This window comes from Dreissena polymorpha, chromosome 11 (genome assembly GCF_020536995.1).
Source record: "Dreissena polymorpha isolate Duluth1 chromosome 11, UMN_Dpol_1.0, whole genome shotgun sequence".
In the NCBI taxonomy this organism is placed as follows: Eukaryota; Metazoa; Mollusca; class Bivalvia; order Myida; family Dreissenidae; genus Dreissena; species Dreissena polymorpha.
Genome location: NC_068365.1, coordinates 57,202,226 through 57,221,676, shown reverse-complemented (window position 1 = coordinate 57,221,676; position 19,451 = coordinate 57,202,226). Strand labels below are relative to the sequence as shown.

The 19,451-nt window shown below is 32.2% G+C and overlaps 1 protein-coding gene across 1 annotated transcript in view; it reads left to right on the top strand.

The window, feature by feature from the left end:
* LOC127850877 (uncharacterized) overlaps positions 1 to 19,451 on the top strand; it is a 141,139-nt gene that overhangs the window by 38,621 nt on the left and 83,067 nt on the right. Inside the window, exons 11-13 of the mRNA XM_052384267.1 lie at positions 9,686 to 9,756; positions 11,203 to 11,398; positions 14,050 to 14,161. Coding sequence (XP_052240227.1) covers positions 9,686 to 9,756; positions 11,203 to 11,398; positions 14,050 to 14,161 — 379 coding nt within the window. The remainder of the gene's footprint in view (positions 1 to 9,685; positions 9,757 to 11,202; positions 11,399 to 14,049; positions 14,162 to 19,451) is intronic.

The window sequence follows — 19,451 nt, the reverse complement described above, 5'->3', positions numbered from 1 at the left end:
AGTTATTTCTTACTCTAGCAGTAGGCTTACTTTGTAGAAATAAGTCATTTGGTATTGTTGTTACTTAAGATTTTTAGCTACCTAACGTTCAATTTACTACACTTTTTAAAGTTGGAATAAGACATCAATCTGGGAATATTTTTAATAATGTTTATATATGCAGTTTTAATTCAAATTATAATTGAACTAGACACTTGCATATTAAACATTTCTATCAAAACTTGATGTGTAATTTGATTTTAAAATAATCCATGTCCATACTTGCATGAACATAATTTATAAATACAATCAAAATAATAAAACATGTAATCAAAATTAATAAACGAAATCATGGAAAAGAGCTTATTGTTCTAAAAGTTCTTTAAGAAATTAATAAATATTACAATAAAATAATATGACATAAACATTTTTTTCTGAGAAAATAAAAAAAATGATATCAATTTCAAGTTAAATGTCTTAATTGAAAATATTGCTTCAAATTTATTCTTCAATACTGACATATTTACACAGTTTATCATTGTAATTGATACATTATTAATTTATACATTTATCATTATAATACTGATGCACCTTAAAGTGAATTATACACATGTAACATCACTGTTTTAACACTAATAACATAAGAACTTAGGCTAACTTAGTAAAATAATTCCATGATCTCTCAAGTGCTTGCACACAAGAAAGGTATGCTAATTTGATAGTATTTTTGCTTCAATATAGAAAAATCAAATCAAATCGTAGATCTATTATATTATTGTAACTAAAATTCATAGATCAGTGATACAACATAACATAAGATATATACTTGTAACACAGGAATAAAAATATGAATGTTTCTGTTATATCATTTAGGATTTTTCTTCAAAGACATATAAAAAAGTCAATATTGGGAAAATCATCATTTGTATAATTTATTTTTGTTCACCAATGCCATAAGTGATACAAAATTATATTTTTATGGAAACATGTTTTATAATAACGATATAATTTGTTTGGTCCGCCTAAACTGTCACAATTCAGTGGTGTTTATACACTAGTTTTCTTACTGATTGTGGTCTTGTCCTCAGTATGAGCAACACATGCTATTTTTGGGGAGATAACATTATGCTCATCAGTCTCTCATAATACAGTCTGCCTGTAAAAAGGAACATGCAACTTATAACCAATATAAAGAAGTGAAACTCCAGCTGCTGGAGCAGTATTGCATTCTCATTATAAACAATAATTTGGTCCTTTATTTAAGGCAAGTGACAAATGGCCAAAACTTTACGTAACAGCACAATACGAAACAACAAACACACATAGAAGAATAAAGCTGGGGTCACCTCCTTGAAACAGTCAATGCAAAGCATTGGGGGTTTAAACCGGTTTTAGAGCGCTCAACCTCACACTTTGCCCAGCAATATCCATAATACATATAAGTGTAAACACAAATTTAACCTCATAGTATTGCAACTAACGCATTCAATTGAATCACCATTTATTTACTCAATGGTAGGAAGGAGACCAGAGCAACAGAGTTTCAACTTTTTGAGGAACGATGAAATTAAATTACGAACAAGTGTCAACTATATCCCTGATTTGTATAACAAGATTTGTGAATATAGCATCATATATATAATATTTAAGATTATCATCGTGCAAATACAGGAAGAAGCATCAATAATGGGTGTAAAAGATCCATATTACATAGCTTGGTTGTTTATGTGACTGCTAAAAAAATTAAACAAACAAGAAACTCCCGTCAGAGAGAAAATATTAATACAGTTTAACGATATAAACCCGATGACCTATACAGTAAAAGTGTGTCGTATGACGTAATTTTAAATCGATGACACGATAACTTCAAAAAATTCCAATATAATTAAAAGGGCAATACTGTAAAATAAAAAATAAAAACATTAATAAGGCTGTACTGTAAAATCGAATTACCAAGAAAACCAGCTATGATTATTGAATTATTAGAATCAAACATATAAAATGGTCATTCCATTAATAATTCCAAATTTTAAGAGAAGAAAGATATAGTGAATCGAAAACCAACAAGCATGTGTTTTAAAGTACGTCAACATCATATCCTTTTGATAATCAAAGTACTGACAATACTGGTGTGACGATGCTTTTGCAGAGGATGGATATAAAAGCATCAACTTAAGTTGATCTACATTATCACAATTGTGTATGTCGGTACGAAAAAAAAACTTGGTACGAACATTTTGGGAACGATAAAATTATGCCGAAAAAAAGTTGGTTACGAAAAAAATTTGGGTACGAAAAAATTTGGAAACGAAAAAAAAATTGGGTACAAAAAAAAAATTGGGTACGAACAATTTTTGGTACGGAAAAAAATTGGGGGCACGGGGACGTAGTACCCCTGGGGAACTTGACCCACAATCGCACATTCTTGGCCCTTTCCGTCAAACATTGGATAAGTACCTCGAAGGCAATAGTATGAATACACATTTATGGCGTACTATTTGGGTCGAAAGTCAACAAGACCTAGTAGGTAAAAAGAGAAATGTACTTTGAAGTACAATATGTACGTCAAAGTACATTTTTTGTACTTCGACGTACAAAATTGTAATTCGACGTTCAGTCTTTACTGACCCTTGAGTGTTAGCCAATCAGAAGACGCCTTACATCTGTTGCTTTTAGAGATATTTGACATTGAACATTATTATTATTATTATTTATACCAAATTATGCGACTATCGACAGCTAACTTATAGATATCGAGCGTATTTATTGAACATTATTATTATTATTTATACCAAATTATGCCACTATCTACAGCTAACTCATAGATATTGTGCTTATTAATTGACCTGGCGTGGCGGAATTAACCTCTGATTTATAAAAATAATGGTTAACACAAAATACAACCTAACCAGGGCGGTTATTATACATGTTTAATCCCGTAATCGTTTGGTAACTGTTTGGTTACTGTTGGGAATTTCCTACACAGTAATGCGCTAGACCGTGATATTTCGGCCCGCATGGTCAATACATACTCACAATATGCTTCATAATTTTATGTTTTTAAAAGGTAACCTTGAATCTTCTTCAAATGGGTATATAATCTTTTTCAATGCATTAAATACTCGGAAACTTCTTTGTAAAATGTTTGTTTTTTTCAATTTTGATATTTTTATTTATTTTGTCCTCAATTAAAAAAGGGATTTTAAACATTTATTTTGAATAAATCTGAAGGAAAAGCGGCTCATGAGACAAGTGTTTTGATCGGATGTTAAGAAAATGTGTACGTCGAAGTACAAACATGTACGTCGAAGTACAAATTGTACTTCGATGTACAAATTTATACTTTGAAGTGTATTTCATTTTGTACGTCGAAGTACAATTTTTGTACTTCGACATACATATTGTACGTCAAAGTACATTTCTCTTGTCACCAAGTAGGTCTTGTTGACTTTCGACGAAAATGGTACGCCATACACATTTCGTAAGCGGTAATGCGGTCCTACCTATGCACTCAAAATGTAAGCGAAATATGTAAACAAAGTGGTAGCCTGTCAGGAATGTTTGAATTAATGAAGATAATCGTGTATTGATGTAAGTTTATTGAAGAAATGTACAGAAAATATGTTAAATAAGCAATAGCGATATTTTTCTCAGCCACATAATTGTTGATAGTTTGATATCACAAAATGAAAGTGAAAGTAGAACTGTCAAAAATGACAACCTGTCAATGTGTTGTTTTTGCTGGCACGAGAGGGCGATTACACTCAATGTGTTCACATTATTTACCATAGGCTTTGCAAATGACCTTTTTAGTATGGGTGGGTTTGTTATTATTTATTGCTATCATGTAACTGCATGATTGTGTATATGTTTACAATACACAAAGCATAAATAATGATATAAATATACTGATTGAGCTTATTATAATCTGATAAGTATAGCCGGATCAATTTAGTACATAAAATACAATTTGTTGTCCTGATTTCATGAAGACTTAAGATATTTATGCACATAGATATGGGTTGATCCACAAATGAAAAGTATTTTTGATATGTGTTCGGTGCAGGCTCTTTTTCCATGACTGTGTAAGTTAAAATTTTCATGTGAAAAGGATGTCAATTTTTTTCTGAAGTATTTCATTCAACCATTGAATAAAATGAACTGTTCTGCATATTATTTGCCATTTTGATAGGTGTTTGTTAGGTGATCAACAGGAGATGACCAGGGTGCCAGAGAAAAGGGATAAACATTTGAGATCTGGTCATGCAGGGCTTCATATAAAAGTGGCTAAATGGTATTCATTTTATATCTGGCCAGTGCTCAAGAGAAAATGTGTACATTTCAGAAAATTTTACCATTTAAAAATGTTTAAATACCGCTAGACTAAAGCTTTTAATTCATCTAGCATAAACACTTGTACGATATCTTTTTAAAACTAAAACATCATATTTAATGTACAAATTTAAGCTACCAATGTGTACAGATACTACTTAACATATATTTGACTGTATTTAATATAGGAACTAGCTAATTAAAATATCAATTAGAAAAAAAGATCAGGGGTGAAATATTCATTGCCTGAAGCTCTGACGCTTGAGCTATGTTTATATATCTTTAAACACACTGATTAAAAAGGTAAAACAATACAATGATACAACAGAGGGAAAATCATCCCCTTTAAACAACATGATACATAATTATGTATAATATTTTTGGATCTGGATCTTGATTGGTACACAGCAGGACCTTTAGGTATGCGCGCTGCGGGAGAGAGATGGGAGTGACTTACATTTCGGATTTTATTTAATCACTGAAATTCATCACTGAAGTTACAGTATGATCTCATTTGATATAGATGTACATGATTGTATCAAGCAACATATAAATGTCTCTTTTACTGTGACACAGTTCATTTGACTTAAAAATGATATTTAATACTAAAATAGAAAGAAGAAATAATACAAACCCGTAATATGAGTAAAGGCTTTGTAATCAATGTTTTCAGGACAGCTTGGTGATCTGCAAATCTCATGTGATATGTTGATATCGGGTATCATAGTCATTCAATAAGTCGCAAAATGCTTGAATAAAATTTACACAGCAAAATGTGACTTAAATTGATAACTAAAAATACCAGTTTTGCCGTGTCAAGCTGTCAAGATCCAGAAAGTCCTGCATTCACATCGAAAGTATCCTTCGAATTCAATCCATTGTTGACATTAGCGGAGATTTAGTTAATGAATAGCTCATATATCCTAAATGACAGTTTCTAAATAGCCAAACACGCCGATGTATGCTGTAAGAAAGTATTGACACGAGTGTGAAGATTCTTTCATGGGCGCGGCCGTTGTTGTATGACCTTGAGCGGTCCGTCTAAAATGCGTATATGACTCATATCCGCGGATATGAACGAAAAGTGCGAATATGAACGAATATAGGCAATATTTATGCGTTTTTTTTTGCAGTTTTGTTATAAAAAAATCACTTTTTCGATCGTAAAATTACACATTAGTGACGTGTATTTTTGTCACAGAACAATTTTCAAATAACAAAAATAAAGGAAAATACATTTAAAAGCCATTTTCTGTTCATATCCGCACTTTTCAGTCACACCCGCCGATATGAGTCATATACGCATTTTAGTCGTACCCAATGTTGAGGCATGAACGACAACTCTGCTGCAGAATGTTACCAATGCTAATCAGCGAGATATGCCGATTAGAAAATCGACACTATCTCAATCGGACTGGCTCGGTCTTTTACATAGCTCGCCAATGTGACGAATTTTTCCATGGTATGATAAATTAGACGATGCTGAAGCAGCATCGTCAAAAATGAGTTAATTAAATTGAACAGTTTAATATAAACATTTTCTTCAAGATATTTTAATTTGCGAACACGCCTCAAAACATCTCCATAAAATGCTGGGTGGGAAATTCCAATAATTAAATGCCCTTATCACGCATGCATGTATAGAAATATACAACTAAAATGTATGCCTTTAGACTGATTAAGCACTGCACCGATATAGTTTTTCACATCTTCATGTTTTTTGAAGCAACATTTTACAAGTGTATGACAGAAATGCTGACCTAGTAACATCCTAATCAATATATTTTATTTTGAATATGAAGACATCCTTACAAATAATTAAACACATACACAGTTTAGTTAAACATTAATTATATTGATAATTTAATAATAAATAATAATGTTTATTTTACATCCTAGTTATATTAAATATTAATAATGACATACAAAAAATGTTAATTTGTGTAGAACTGTTTTAAAATCTAACAATATCATGGTTTTAACAAATAAGTTCACTCAATTTCAACAGACAGATGCATAAATAACATTATGAATAATCAACCCAGTAATCAATTTGATTAAAACAATTTTTTTAAATGAACTGTCATCATACCTACTTTCAGCCAGTACTACAAGCAGCAATGATATTCTGTATTTCATTAATATCCCATCGTCTTTGTTTGATTCGCTTCATCAACTTGATCAAATATTTAGTGTTTACATCGAGAAATGTCACTAATTCACTTTCGGTTTGGATAGTTTTGTGAACAACGTATTTTTTTCAAGAGTTGACAATAACAAGGTAAAATAATGCTAGAAAAAGTAATCGTTTGAATAAAAGTCCAAATGCACAATAAATGAACGTTTCCAGTGATTTTATATCAAAATTTCGGCAAAATGTTTGGCGCTAGTTCAAGACGCGTCGTATACAGACTTGTAACAAAAGACTGATCACATTTTGGAGAGTAAAGTAGTAATACAAGCCAAAACGGCAACCATTATACACGAGGCCTATCTTACGGAGGATTACGGAGATAGTCGATGTATCACGATTGTCAGATCATCGTCTTCCAGTTAATCAGGAAGCGGCAATAAGGCAGTAAAACACACAGTAACAGAGCTTTGATGTGTATATCTATCTTTGGCCACAGAAAATATCAAGTCAAAAAGTGTCATATATAGTAAATTGTTCAAATGAAAAATATTACGGTCAATTACATAAATTAAAAATGCTTAAGCAAAAACCATACTCATAAATGCCTTCAACACAGAAATATCAACTGACTGATGACCTATATGTGTCAGTTCAAGTAGTCGTTATTTAGTTATGCTGTAATACGATTCCGCATTCGGCTTATACATTAAATAACGTCATAAGTATAAATATAAATCGCTACAAAGCTACCATGCAATTAAACGTACTTAAAAATCGAATTAAGCTATCATGGAGAAATTTATAATCATAAAATTATTCTTCTATATAAAAAGGATTCACTTATACGAATTGATCTTAGCGAGCAAGTGAACTAGTGAAAAACATTAACAATTTTTACAATCTTTGTAAAGAATGTATTCTATATAATTAACTCTTTGATGGAACATAGTTTTTACTACGGTAATTGCTAGTACATACATACAAGTTAAATACTGTTGATTATAAAATAGTTCTTATTAGTATGTTCATTAATATGAATCTAAATTATACTTTAATATAATTGTATTGATCCTTAAGAAGCTTTAAAAGAAAAACACATGCACACCCGATGGTGTACATACTTCGTCACGCACACATAACATTCAAATTGTAAATGACGTAGTCGAGTCCCGCGTTTCGCCCCGTATGGTGTTTATTTTTTTGTAAAGCACTGAAGTAATTGAACGGTACTTGTTTACCATTATATGCCAATTGTTTAATGAGGAAATAATTTTTTTTTAAACAAACACTATAAGAATGTATGTTTAATTTCAGCGCATTAAATGCTTTATATTAGAATTATATATATATATATATATATATATATATATATATATATATATATATATATATATATATATATATAAATACGCACTTGTTTTGAATTTAATCAAACATACAAACAATACAAGTCAAATCAAGTAATATTTATTTATAAAGTCGGGTATTTCAAAACATGATAACACAAGCTCTGGAGAGCTTTTAAAGCCGACGCACACATTACATGGCATGGAAACAAACATGTTATATAACACATATAATGAAACATAGTTATAACAACCCTGTAATTTAGAAACAACAGAGAATATGAGTATGAATTTAAATATTGCTTTAAAAGACTAGAGGTAACTTAATATTACTATAAAAGACTAACGTTAAAATGTACTTGAAATATCAGACACATTCAATACTACAGAGCTTAGTAATGAATAAATAAATAGTGTACAAAGCATACAAACATAAAAGGTTAAACATTAAAATGAAAAGCAGTGCAAACTGGAAACCTAAAGCACATTTAACATAACAAAACACCACAATACTTAGAGGAACATATATTAAGGAAGCTAAAACATAAGATAGCAGCTAAAATCAATAACATAGAACATAAAATTCAAAAGTTATATAATATCATTAAGGAAAATCACGTTGTTGTATAATTTTAAGAGTACAAATAAAACATTAACTCTAAGAACTCTATGATTTTAACACAATATACGGCTCAAATTAAAATTTATAGTATTTATAAGACAGGGAATCTGATTAATTTGCATTGCTTGCATTTACATAAATATGTTAAACACATGAGAAGCAAAATATAAGGGTAGACATAAGGTAGCAAAACAGGGAGCATAAGCACTTAAGTTTACAAGCTAAGGCAAAGAGTGGAGGTCATGCAGGGAAACATATCTAAGGGGCGACTATAGCAGACACACGGACGTGGGATTCGATTTAAACCCTTTCAGTGTCACAGGCTTCAAAATGTAAAATTTAAAATATATTTAGTTATTTGCGCAATATGGACAAGAGCAAACTAATCCATTCCAGTATCCAAGCATGGATTTAAAGGAGTTGAAAGATGAAATTTGTCTAAAATGATTTGGTACATGATTCCAGAGTTTTGCAGCTGTGCATCTGAAAGAGTTTATAACATACCTGGTTGTTCTTGGCTTTGGCAGCCTAACTGTATTTGAATACCTTATAATATTCATTTGCGGACATGCCCAATGACATATTTGTAAAAATGCGAGTGGGATATACCAGTATTAAAACTCCAGTTTAAAAATATATAATTTTTGTTATTTAAATCCGTCATGCTTGACGTCGAATATAACGAATGTATTACGAAGATTATGGTAAAGATGCCTTGATTTAATCATATTGTAAGCGATACTTTGGGTAATCTTATCAGTGAAATCAATTTATGTTTTAATATAATTTAAAAATATCGATAATAATGATTTAAAATATTCTTTTATAGAAAAAACTAATTTAAACTCCTTTTTCAAAGACATTATAACATAGGTCAAACAATAAATGTTGTTCGGTACATGACACTGAATTGTTTATAAAAGGGAAGATAATTCCATAGAAGAACGTCAAATAAAAGTTAATCAGGTCATGTTAAAAACGTTTACCATAACAGTTATGACACTCTCGCAAAAATATGAAGAAATTAAATAATGTTAACATTTACTGTGACCACCGCATCTTAACGGCACTAGATTATGTGATCGTCTTAAAGATTTCTTGGATCTCGAAATTGCCTAGCGATCATCCAAGCGTAGAGACGGCAACCGTTGAGCAAAACACCAAGCCATGATGCAACCGTACCACCATTATATTTTCGGTTAACATATTAAGGATTACGAGATCTATCTATGGTTTATATTTTGTCACGACATCAGTACATGTGAATGTCAGAACCAGAAGCCTACTCGAGTCGGCATTGACTACAATGGTGATTTATATGTTAAGGATGGGGAAGGAAAGAGATAACTTTTATTACAGCTGAGTATAAGGTTACACAACACATTACATGCGTTTCCAGTATTGTATTAACCAAATGATTAAAATATATCGGGAAAACATAGTACAATATAAATAAACCGTACGTGACCTCTCTTAGTATCGTTTTATTGACTTGGGTAGTCTCTAGTTGACTAAAGCTGCAAAAACAAGAACTATATAAAACAATTTATTTTCCAAATCACGATTATGCAGAACGTATTTATAAAATAGTGTTGTTTACATGTATCAGCAAGTTCAAATTATCCATGAGCTATGTTTTTGCAGTATAATGCTTAAATACAAACCAACTCAAGCTATGTGGGAAGACAGGTGCAATACATTTGAAACTGGCTTTTGTTATGATAATTATTCATTTTGGTATTTCAAAAAGATAAAAAGACAAGATAACAAATTACCTATTTGTTAACAATTTCAGAACACTATTTGACATTACGTCTTCGACAGTTTTTCATATTTAATATGTATGATCTTGTTTACGAAAAAACATCTGCGTTGCCAATGTTGTGATCGCAATCTTCCTTGCACTGTTTAAGACTCTACTGCAATGTATTAAGATAAATGTATGCCTAAATAATTAAATAAAAACCTCTCTGTGTTATACCGAATATATTTGTCATTAAGGCAAGACCTTGAGGAAATATTTATTTTCTCACTTAACTAAGCAACATCTTTCACGGTATTACTCCGACAACAAATAAATACTTGCTGTTAAGCACGTTGTCACATAATTATATCAAGAAACAATTTACCAATATAACAGGATTCACTTTTGTAAAGTGGTTTCCGCTAAATATATGAAGAACCATTTTGTGTATAATCACGCTATTTCAAATGGTGACCGGGAACTCTCCTTTTGACCAAAGTACATTAAATGTAAAATTCATGCGTCGCAATTATGTGTTTGTTGTAGAGCATACTTTTTTTAAATTGCTAGGGATTTTTTTATAAACGAAAGACACATTGGGTGGTGGGCAGAATACTAAGTGCTTAGCAACGTGTATAAATACCGCTGTTATTTAATATTTGTTCTCCGTTATATAATCTTATTTAATTGCTCTTGTACATCTGTATTATCTCTGATTTTAGAATGGTATATTAAAATAAGTATTTATATACCTCATCCACTATGGTGTAGATCGAACTCGTAATGCCAAAACTTACTCATCTGATAATGTTTCTAGAGTTTCATTGGTTTCCGTGTATTTTTATCTCAACATACTATTTGTACCAGACAACAGGACACTTGTGTTAGTTTTAAATCAACTTTTAAGTAAGTAACCTTTTTTCCTTAAACTAGAAATTGCTTAACAACGTGTGTTACGTGGTATCGAAAGTCTCGAAATGTGTTCATTCGTATCAAAGACTAATAAAAATAAATATAGACTTTTATGATGGCCTTGTAATGGCAGGGAAATAATCCAACTAGATGAACGGACAGACGTCAATGCAAGTGATGTTTATTACATGAAAGACACGGAAATTACCACCAAAGCTGGTAGTTCAGATGACAAACACTTCGCTGTTGACGATCTAGTACAAATATGCAATCATACTGCGCAGCATACGAACAAGCATAACATTGATTGGCGGATACACTTTGATCGGGTGAGTACATTTAACGTTGTTATTGTTTAGTGTATAATAAAATGAATCATATCCGCTGTATGTTATTTGTAATTTCAATGATTCTGCAAAAAAAAATATATTTATATAATTATTAAGTACGCGAAAGCGTGAACCATCGTACTGAAATTATGCTAGACCACACGTAAAGGTCATTAAAATTACAAGTTCGGAGTTGTATTTATGTTATAAATTCATATAACGCAATCCAATATACACAAATTTTATTAAAAAAGAGAGTATTGGCACCTTTACAAGTAGACCTTTGTTAAGAGCAAGCGTGTTGACTCATGACAGACGTACGTGCGGCATTCCTATAATCACACATGCGTTTTCGGCGGAAGATGATCATACTTGTTTATGTTAAAGCGACAATGTGGTAAAATGTGTTATTCCAAAGCAATAGTATTCGAATGTATGCGTAGATAAAAAAATATACTGGAGAGACTTATGTAGTTTTTACTGATTTAAAATACGTAAAAACCAATAGTAGCAGACCTTTTGCGCTGGCAGACAAGTTTATAAACTTGTAGCGCCGCTTTATTACTTTCAGGAAAACCATAATTTTCGAAACGTATCAAAACACTTTCTTCCCTCATTCCACATTTGCTTGATATACGTAAACATATACGCGTTGAATGCGAAAATACATTTTTAGGCAGGGCAACTTATTGAAAACGTTGCTAAGCAGTAAAGAAGAAGTTCCTACGAGTCGCGAAAGTTTGTCTGAAAAAGAACCAAAAATGAGCAATGATGAATCAGATACCTGGATCGAAATGTTTGATTTCGATCCAGGTATCTGATTCATCATCGCTCATTTTAGTGGTTGTCGAATCAAATTTCCCTCATTCATTGGTTTTTTAAACACTCTGCGTCGGTGTGTTTTAATAGAATGTTTGTATCGTCATTTTGCGAAAACTAGGTATTTATAGGTGCAAAGTAAAAGTATGCTAAACTATAAGCTAGTTTTGTAAAAAGAATATCGTCAACACAGTCATGTATTTGCGTTTTATTTTGCGTATTTACAATTAATGTGTTAGCGGTGGCAAGTCAAACACCTACGCAATCTATTATGCTGTCGCTGATAACATTTCCTCTCATGGAGTTTAAAAGGGCGATCATCGCATCGAAGTCCTCACACCACAGAACCACAATTCTAGCAAGATCTAAAATACAGTTTAGAATTAATCCGAACATAAACACCAATTTTTTATAGCGCAATTGCTGCTTGTCAAATCTTTTTTCGCGTTTTACTAACATATTTATGTATTAAAAAGAAGTAACGTACTTCCTATTATTTTATCTTCCGGTCATTTTAACGCAACTACCATAGCGATGAATTAAAAAAAATCACCGCGCCTGACTATAATTGCTCTTTTTATATGCAACTTTTTCTAACCGTCAGTCTAGGCTATATCTCGAAATACACAAAACGGTATCGTCAACTTACTTGAACTTACAGTTTAATTACTTCTATATACCGCTTGAGTACTAAATGAATAATAGAAAGTCCAAACAAAAAATAATAAGGCCATGTTAGTGAACCCTTTTTGCAATTAAAAATATGTTCCTGATACGTATGTTTAACGCTACAACATAACAATAAATTTCATTCAGATTGGGTCGTTTATGTACATTTGCAAATTAAAAAAGGAGAAATTCTCTCTATAAGAATAATTGTGATGATAAGCAGTGATCATTTTCGGCGTGTTCGCTTATAAAAATGTTAATTTCGTTCATTATTGTCGCAGTATTCTTTTTTTAAACATTTGAGCCGCCACACCTACATACACTATTCGTTTCTACATTTAATTTCAATTTCAAAAAACCAAGTAGAAAGTGGTTTGATTGATCCACCAAGCCCTACAAAATTTATCTTTTTGTAAACAATGGTGAAAATGTCGCAACAACGCACACAGATTTATCATTCGCCAAATTACATAGACATTTTATTCAATCGGATATCCAACAATGCAAATAAAATACGCTGTCAATTAAGAACGTAACCCAAATTAATCTAAATGCTTTAAGATAAATGCTATATTGAAAACATAACATTCTAGTAGTTTACTTGTTATACATAGGGTAATTAACAGCATTGCTTGAATTCATTGACGTCAAAAAGGCTGTTAATTGAAACCCTGGCGCACCTGATTGTTTATGGATATATGCGCACTTAAATTAAATTGATATATTTGTTTAAAATCAACGTTAGTTCATCTCTCTTTAAATTTTTACATACGGCAGAATAAACAGATATTTAAACGTTTTTTTTTAAATACTATAGACATAGACCGAAATATGTATATTTATTGGTCATTATCATTTAAAATGACAAAATTATAATTTGGTACAAACCAAAACAAATATTTGAAATGTTACTTTTGTTTCCTCGAATTTACGTTTATACTTGTATCGCATAGAAAATTTACAATACGCAGAATGTTAATGTAGGGATCACCTTAATATTCATACTATTGTGTTGAGTCTTTTATTTTCTTTAGAGAACTTAATGAAACGCTTGAAAAACGAAAATGACAAATCTGCGAACAAGTTTCTATAACGCTCTTTTGCACTTAGTCTTAAAAGTGTAAACAGACATAACAACTTGTTAAATTGGTCCCTTTTTGTAGACATACGGAAAAATTGGTACAGTACTTAAAGTGAAGAAAAACTACCTGCTGATCAACGTGTGCGGTTCTAAGGAACGGTATAGATCACAGGATGTTGCTCAAGTGTCTTTCGGTAAGTGTTGCTATTTTTTATGTTTATTTGTATAATCACGCCTAGATCTATTGTGCCTGAATGAGTATTAAGTAATATATAAAAGTGTGCCAAAGGTATTGCGTGTCCCTGAGTGTGAAGGTGTGTGCGTGCGCGCGTGTGTGTGGCGTGTGTTGCGTGCAATTACCCCTGGTGGCTGAGAGGTAAAAGTAACGGTAGACATTTAGATTATCTTTATATTATTTATATAGATTAGGATTTAAAACAAGAGATGTGTTTGTCAGAAACATAATGCCCCTTATTGCGACGCTTTAAAGCCATAAATTTGACCTTTGACCTTGAAGGATGACCTTGACCTTGACCTTTCACTACTCAAAATTTGCAGCTCCATGAGATACACATGCTTGCCAAATATCAAGTTGCTATCTTCAATATAACAAAAGTTATGACTAAGGTTTAAGTTTTGACGCCGCTTTGAAGCCATATATTTTACCTTTGACCTTAAAGGATGACCTTGACCTTTCACCACCCAAAATTTGCAGCTCCATTAGATACACATGCATGCCAAATATCAAGTTGCTATCTTCAATATTGCAAAAGTTATTCACAGAATGACATACAGAAAGACAGACCGACAGACAAACAGACAGACAGACAGGCCAAAAACAATATACAATATCATTCGATCCGGGGGCATAAAAGACAATGGTAGTATGAACATGGATCTAAGTAAGAGATTGCATGGATAAATTATTTATTTTTTTACCTTTGACCTTCAATGATGACCTTGACCTTTCACCACTCAAAACTTGCAGCTTCATGAGATACACATGCATGTTAAATATCAAGTTGTTATCTTCAATATTCAAAAAGTTATGACCAAACTTTAAAAAAGGTTTAAGTTTTAGGAAAGAAAAATACAATAATATATGACCTTTGACCTTGAAGGATGACCTTTACCTTGACTTTTCACCACTCAAAATGTGCAACTCCGTGAGATACACACGTATGCCAAATATGTAATTGCTATCTTCAATATTGCAAAAGTTATCAAACTTAAACCAAGGTTAAAGTTTTGGGACATACACAACATACAATAAATGACAGACAGACAGACAGACAGACAGACAGACAGACAGACAGACAGACAGACAGACAGACAGACAGACAGACAGACAGACAGACAGACAGACAGACAGACAGACAGACAGACAGACAGACAGACAGACAGACAGACAGACAGACAGACAGACAGACAGACAGACAGACAGACAGACAGACAGACAGACAGACAGACAGACAGACAGACAGACAGACAGACAGACAGACAGACAGACAGGCGAAAAACAATATACCCCCGATCTTTCGATCCGGGGCATAAAAATATTTTCTAAAGCAGATTTTAGATCATGTCTTGGCATATTTTTTGCATAATTAAAATATTTAAAAAACAAACACATACGGATATTATATCCAGAGCGCCGATCAACAATAAACACTTGAATTGTGCTTATAGGCTTATATTAATACAGTGATACACGATCGTTATGGTGCATACTTGTATTAAGCATTATAAAATTTGGAGTAACAACCACGTAATGTGTGCATGAATTATTCGCTTTAATGGAGAATTTTCTTTTGCCATTTTCAATATTGCTTATATTAAATTGATGTTCCTTGCTGATCAATTTAGTTATCGTTCATAACTCAAAGTTTACTAGCATTAATGACCTCCTAGTGAACTGAGGGGACCTTAAGATACATTTGACAAATTTAACATAACCATAAAATTGGATATATGCTCCCACAGCAAACAGTACACCTGATATGATTATACAAACCTATCAGTATAACAATACCCTGTCATCAGTGAAAACGGTATATCTAAGTTACCGAAACTTAGTTTCCAATGGCAAAAGCCTTATTTTAATCAAGCCACCAAGAGGCAACGCGCTGATTCAAGTAACATTATCAATACCAGCGTGGAAGAACCTTCCACTATCAACACATGGCAAGCAGCTATGTCTCGGAGAGAAGTGAATTGTTGGGACGGTCCCTATTGTATGTTAAGGCGAGAGCAGATCCAATAAAAAGAAACAATTGCCAAAGAAATCGAAACCGATGTCAATACAACTAATACATTGCATGAAACATTAACAGGTCTGAGATTTGAAATGAACGGTTAAAGCAAATGCTGATCCAAAGAACATGTACACAGAGGAAATTACTGAGCCAGCATGCAAGTTGAGAAAAATATTAAACAAGCCTAGCCGCACGTAAGCTGGCAAATTATAATAAACAGCACTCTCGAAATTGTGTTTAAATAAGGACCATTAGAGAAACAATCCGATACATCAATCGCAAAGCAGTCTCATTTAAATAGTAACATCAGGCATTGAACAGAAGCTACAGAAATAAATTATCATACATCGCATTCCATTAAAGAAGAAAATAACTAAATCAATAATACTGAAACTAGGAAAAAACACTGTTAGTGAGAAATTGTTTAGAAACAATATCCGATTAAGACCAAACGATACGCAAATGTTTATGATGTAACGAAGTGTTATTAGGGACTATGAAAGCGTTTTGAAGCACGCGATCTCCGAGGGAAGGGTTAAGTTCGATAATATCAATAACAAAACAGTGATTACTGAAGCAGGAACTTTTTGACGGAAGCCAGTGTTTAGAGTAGTTTGGAGACACAACTCAAGGGATATCATACAAACTGTAAAAATAGACTTGCTGTGCCTGTCACTTTGAATTTAATTCATTTCTTACCCCAGTGTGCATTATTCTGTCTCGCACATTGAAATTAACATTTAATTGTTCCATATGCTAAATACGTTTTTTTACCGTTATGTTAGATTGTTGTATACAACTTGTAACATATTTAAGCAATAGAAAACCTCACTGAGGGCCCTATGGCAGATTTGTACATATCGAAGGCTGAGGTACATATACTATTTGGGGCTGTCTGGCTGATGACTATTCTGCCATCGGGCCTGAGGTGAGGTTTTCTATGTCTTATATTATACCGAACATTTTTGTGCAGATAAATGTCAATAGAAATAAAAATAACCTATTAATACATGTTCTTAGAATAGTAACACTTACGTCATGTCATATTAAGGGGTTACGGAACATTTATTTTCAAAAGGATTGGAAGTGAAGACCAACCATGTTTCACAGATAGGAAAGGTCACTGTATGATTTTAAATAATACTTTATATTAAAAACAGTTGACTCTTGTAAATGTTTATGGACCGAATAATGATAGCCCTGCTTTATATTGACACTTTTTTCTCTTATTGAACATATTGGGAATGAATTAAATCTTGATTATCTTGATTATTGTAGTTACAAATTAAATATGCATAACACGTAAACAAACTAAATTTCTGACAAACAAATTGCATGATACGTTCAGATAAATACATGGAGATCGAATCAGTTATTGGTCATAATAAAAAAAGTAAAGGAAACATATTTCGTTCAAAAGCTGTTGAACGTGGAGAAGAAACATTGTTTTGCAAATTTGAAAAGAACAATTAAACTAACAAAGCAATGGCGTCCTTCATAATCTATGATAGGATTGTTAAAATAATCAATCTGAAAGTTTATTAAATACATTTATCCCAGAACAATCTTAATAATTGGAAAATATTTTATTATTTTGCAGAGGAGGTTTTTTACACCTAAAAATATGAAAAATGACAAAAGTCCCTGTTTAAATCGATTCACCTCTGACTGTTAAAAGTAATCTGGAGGAAAATGGGTCATATCTGAATAAGAGCATGAAACGTCTCGAGTTTAAACGGAGAATTCTAGAGAACGAAATGATCACATGCACTCAGTAAATACACCCCAGACTTCAGTAAATGCACCCCATACAACATCCGTTTTAAAAAGCGCTTGAGTATAATTTTTTCTATAAATTGGCCTCAGGATAAAGATTAATCAGGATTTGTGAAGGGAAGATTCATTTGAGAAAAACATTCGCCTCGGACATGATATTATTAACTGTACGAAAACATAATATACCTGGCTTGCTGTTGACGATAGCCTATGAACAATAATTGAATAATATGTATTTGTATTATATTTGCACAACGCAATAATTGTTTTGGTCGCAAAGTCATTAACTTGATGTGAATACGTCTACTGCTGTACTATTAAGTGTTCCTTTTCCCGATTTCTTCCACTTAGGCCATGGCTGTAGACAGGGGGATCCCATCTGTCCGTATTTATTGATTAAATATGCTGAAATTTTATCTATACAATAAGAAAACAAAAAGATCATCAACGCTATTTTTATCAATGTCATAGACTATTAAATAACATAATTGCAGATGATACCACACTACTGCTCGATTGACATTTTCCAATATTATGGTTTAAAAGTTAGTTTCGACAAAATGTATGCCAATAGAGGTTTACAAATGGTTGATGTCTTTGCATTTGTTAAACCACTTCTCTGGTTACACAGACTCATTACATGTGATGAACGTAAATGCTATGGATTTTCGCTTTACATTCAATTGTATTAAAAAAGTGTTTGATTTGGGAATTACTACAGTGATTTGTGTGGAACAAATATGCTTACTCAAACTTCGAAAGATAAGTAAAAATCATTCGCAGATTTCATCGATTTGGAAGCAGAGACAACTTATAGAACTATGTAAGTCTCAAACACAAGTCTAAAATTCGACAGTGACCAATTGCTGTGGGGGAAATCATAGAACCCGGAGAAAACCCCATATGTCCGGTATGGTGATCACAAGAAAAATTCATACACAGGAGCGAGATTTTCAAATGATTATTTTAGTATGTGTTCAAATTTACGATCCGATCCATGGCATTTAGTTATGTTTAGCACAATATGTTCCTTCGGTATTTATAACATGAACTCTCTTTAAACACGATTATATTAAACGATATTATTTTGAGTAAGAATATCTGCTTCGAAATTAGAAGCAGGGTGTTGTTGTGTGCCAAGTAATTTGTGAAACTCCGTTTATTTGTCATCATATGCTTTAATGGTGAGGTATTGGATTTGCTTATTGTATGCGTTTTAATGTTTATTCCTTAAATGAATTTTGATTTGAATTTGCTTATACGACAATATGTTTACATTCGTTTAAAGGTCGCTTTTAATTTGTTATGGAATGATCAATGGAACGTATCCCCATACTTATCGTTCACGTTTGTATATTTCAGTCCTAAGAATCTTAAGCCGTGGGGCTATTTTTGCTATTTTTGATACTTACAACTCTTGTGCACTAAAAACAAATGTTCTTAATATTCGATT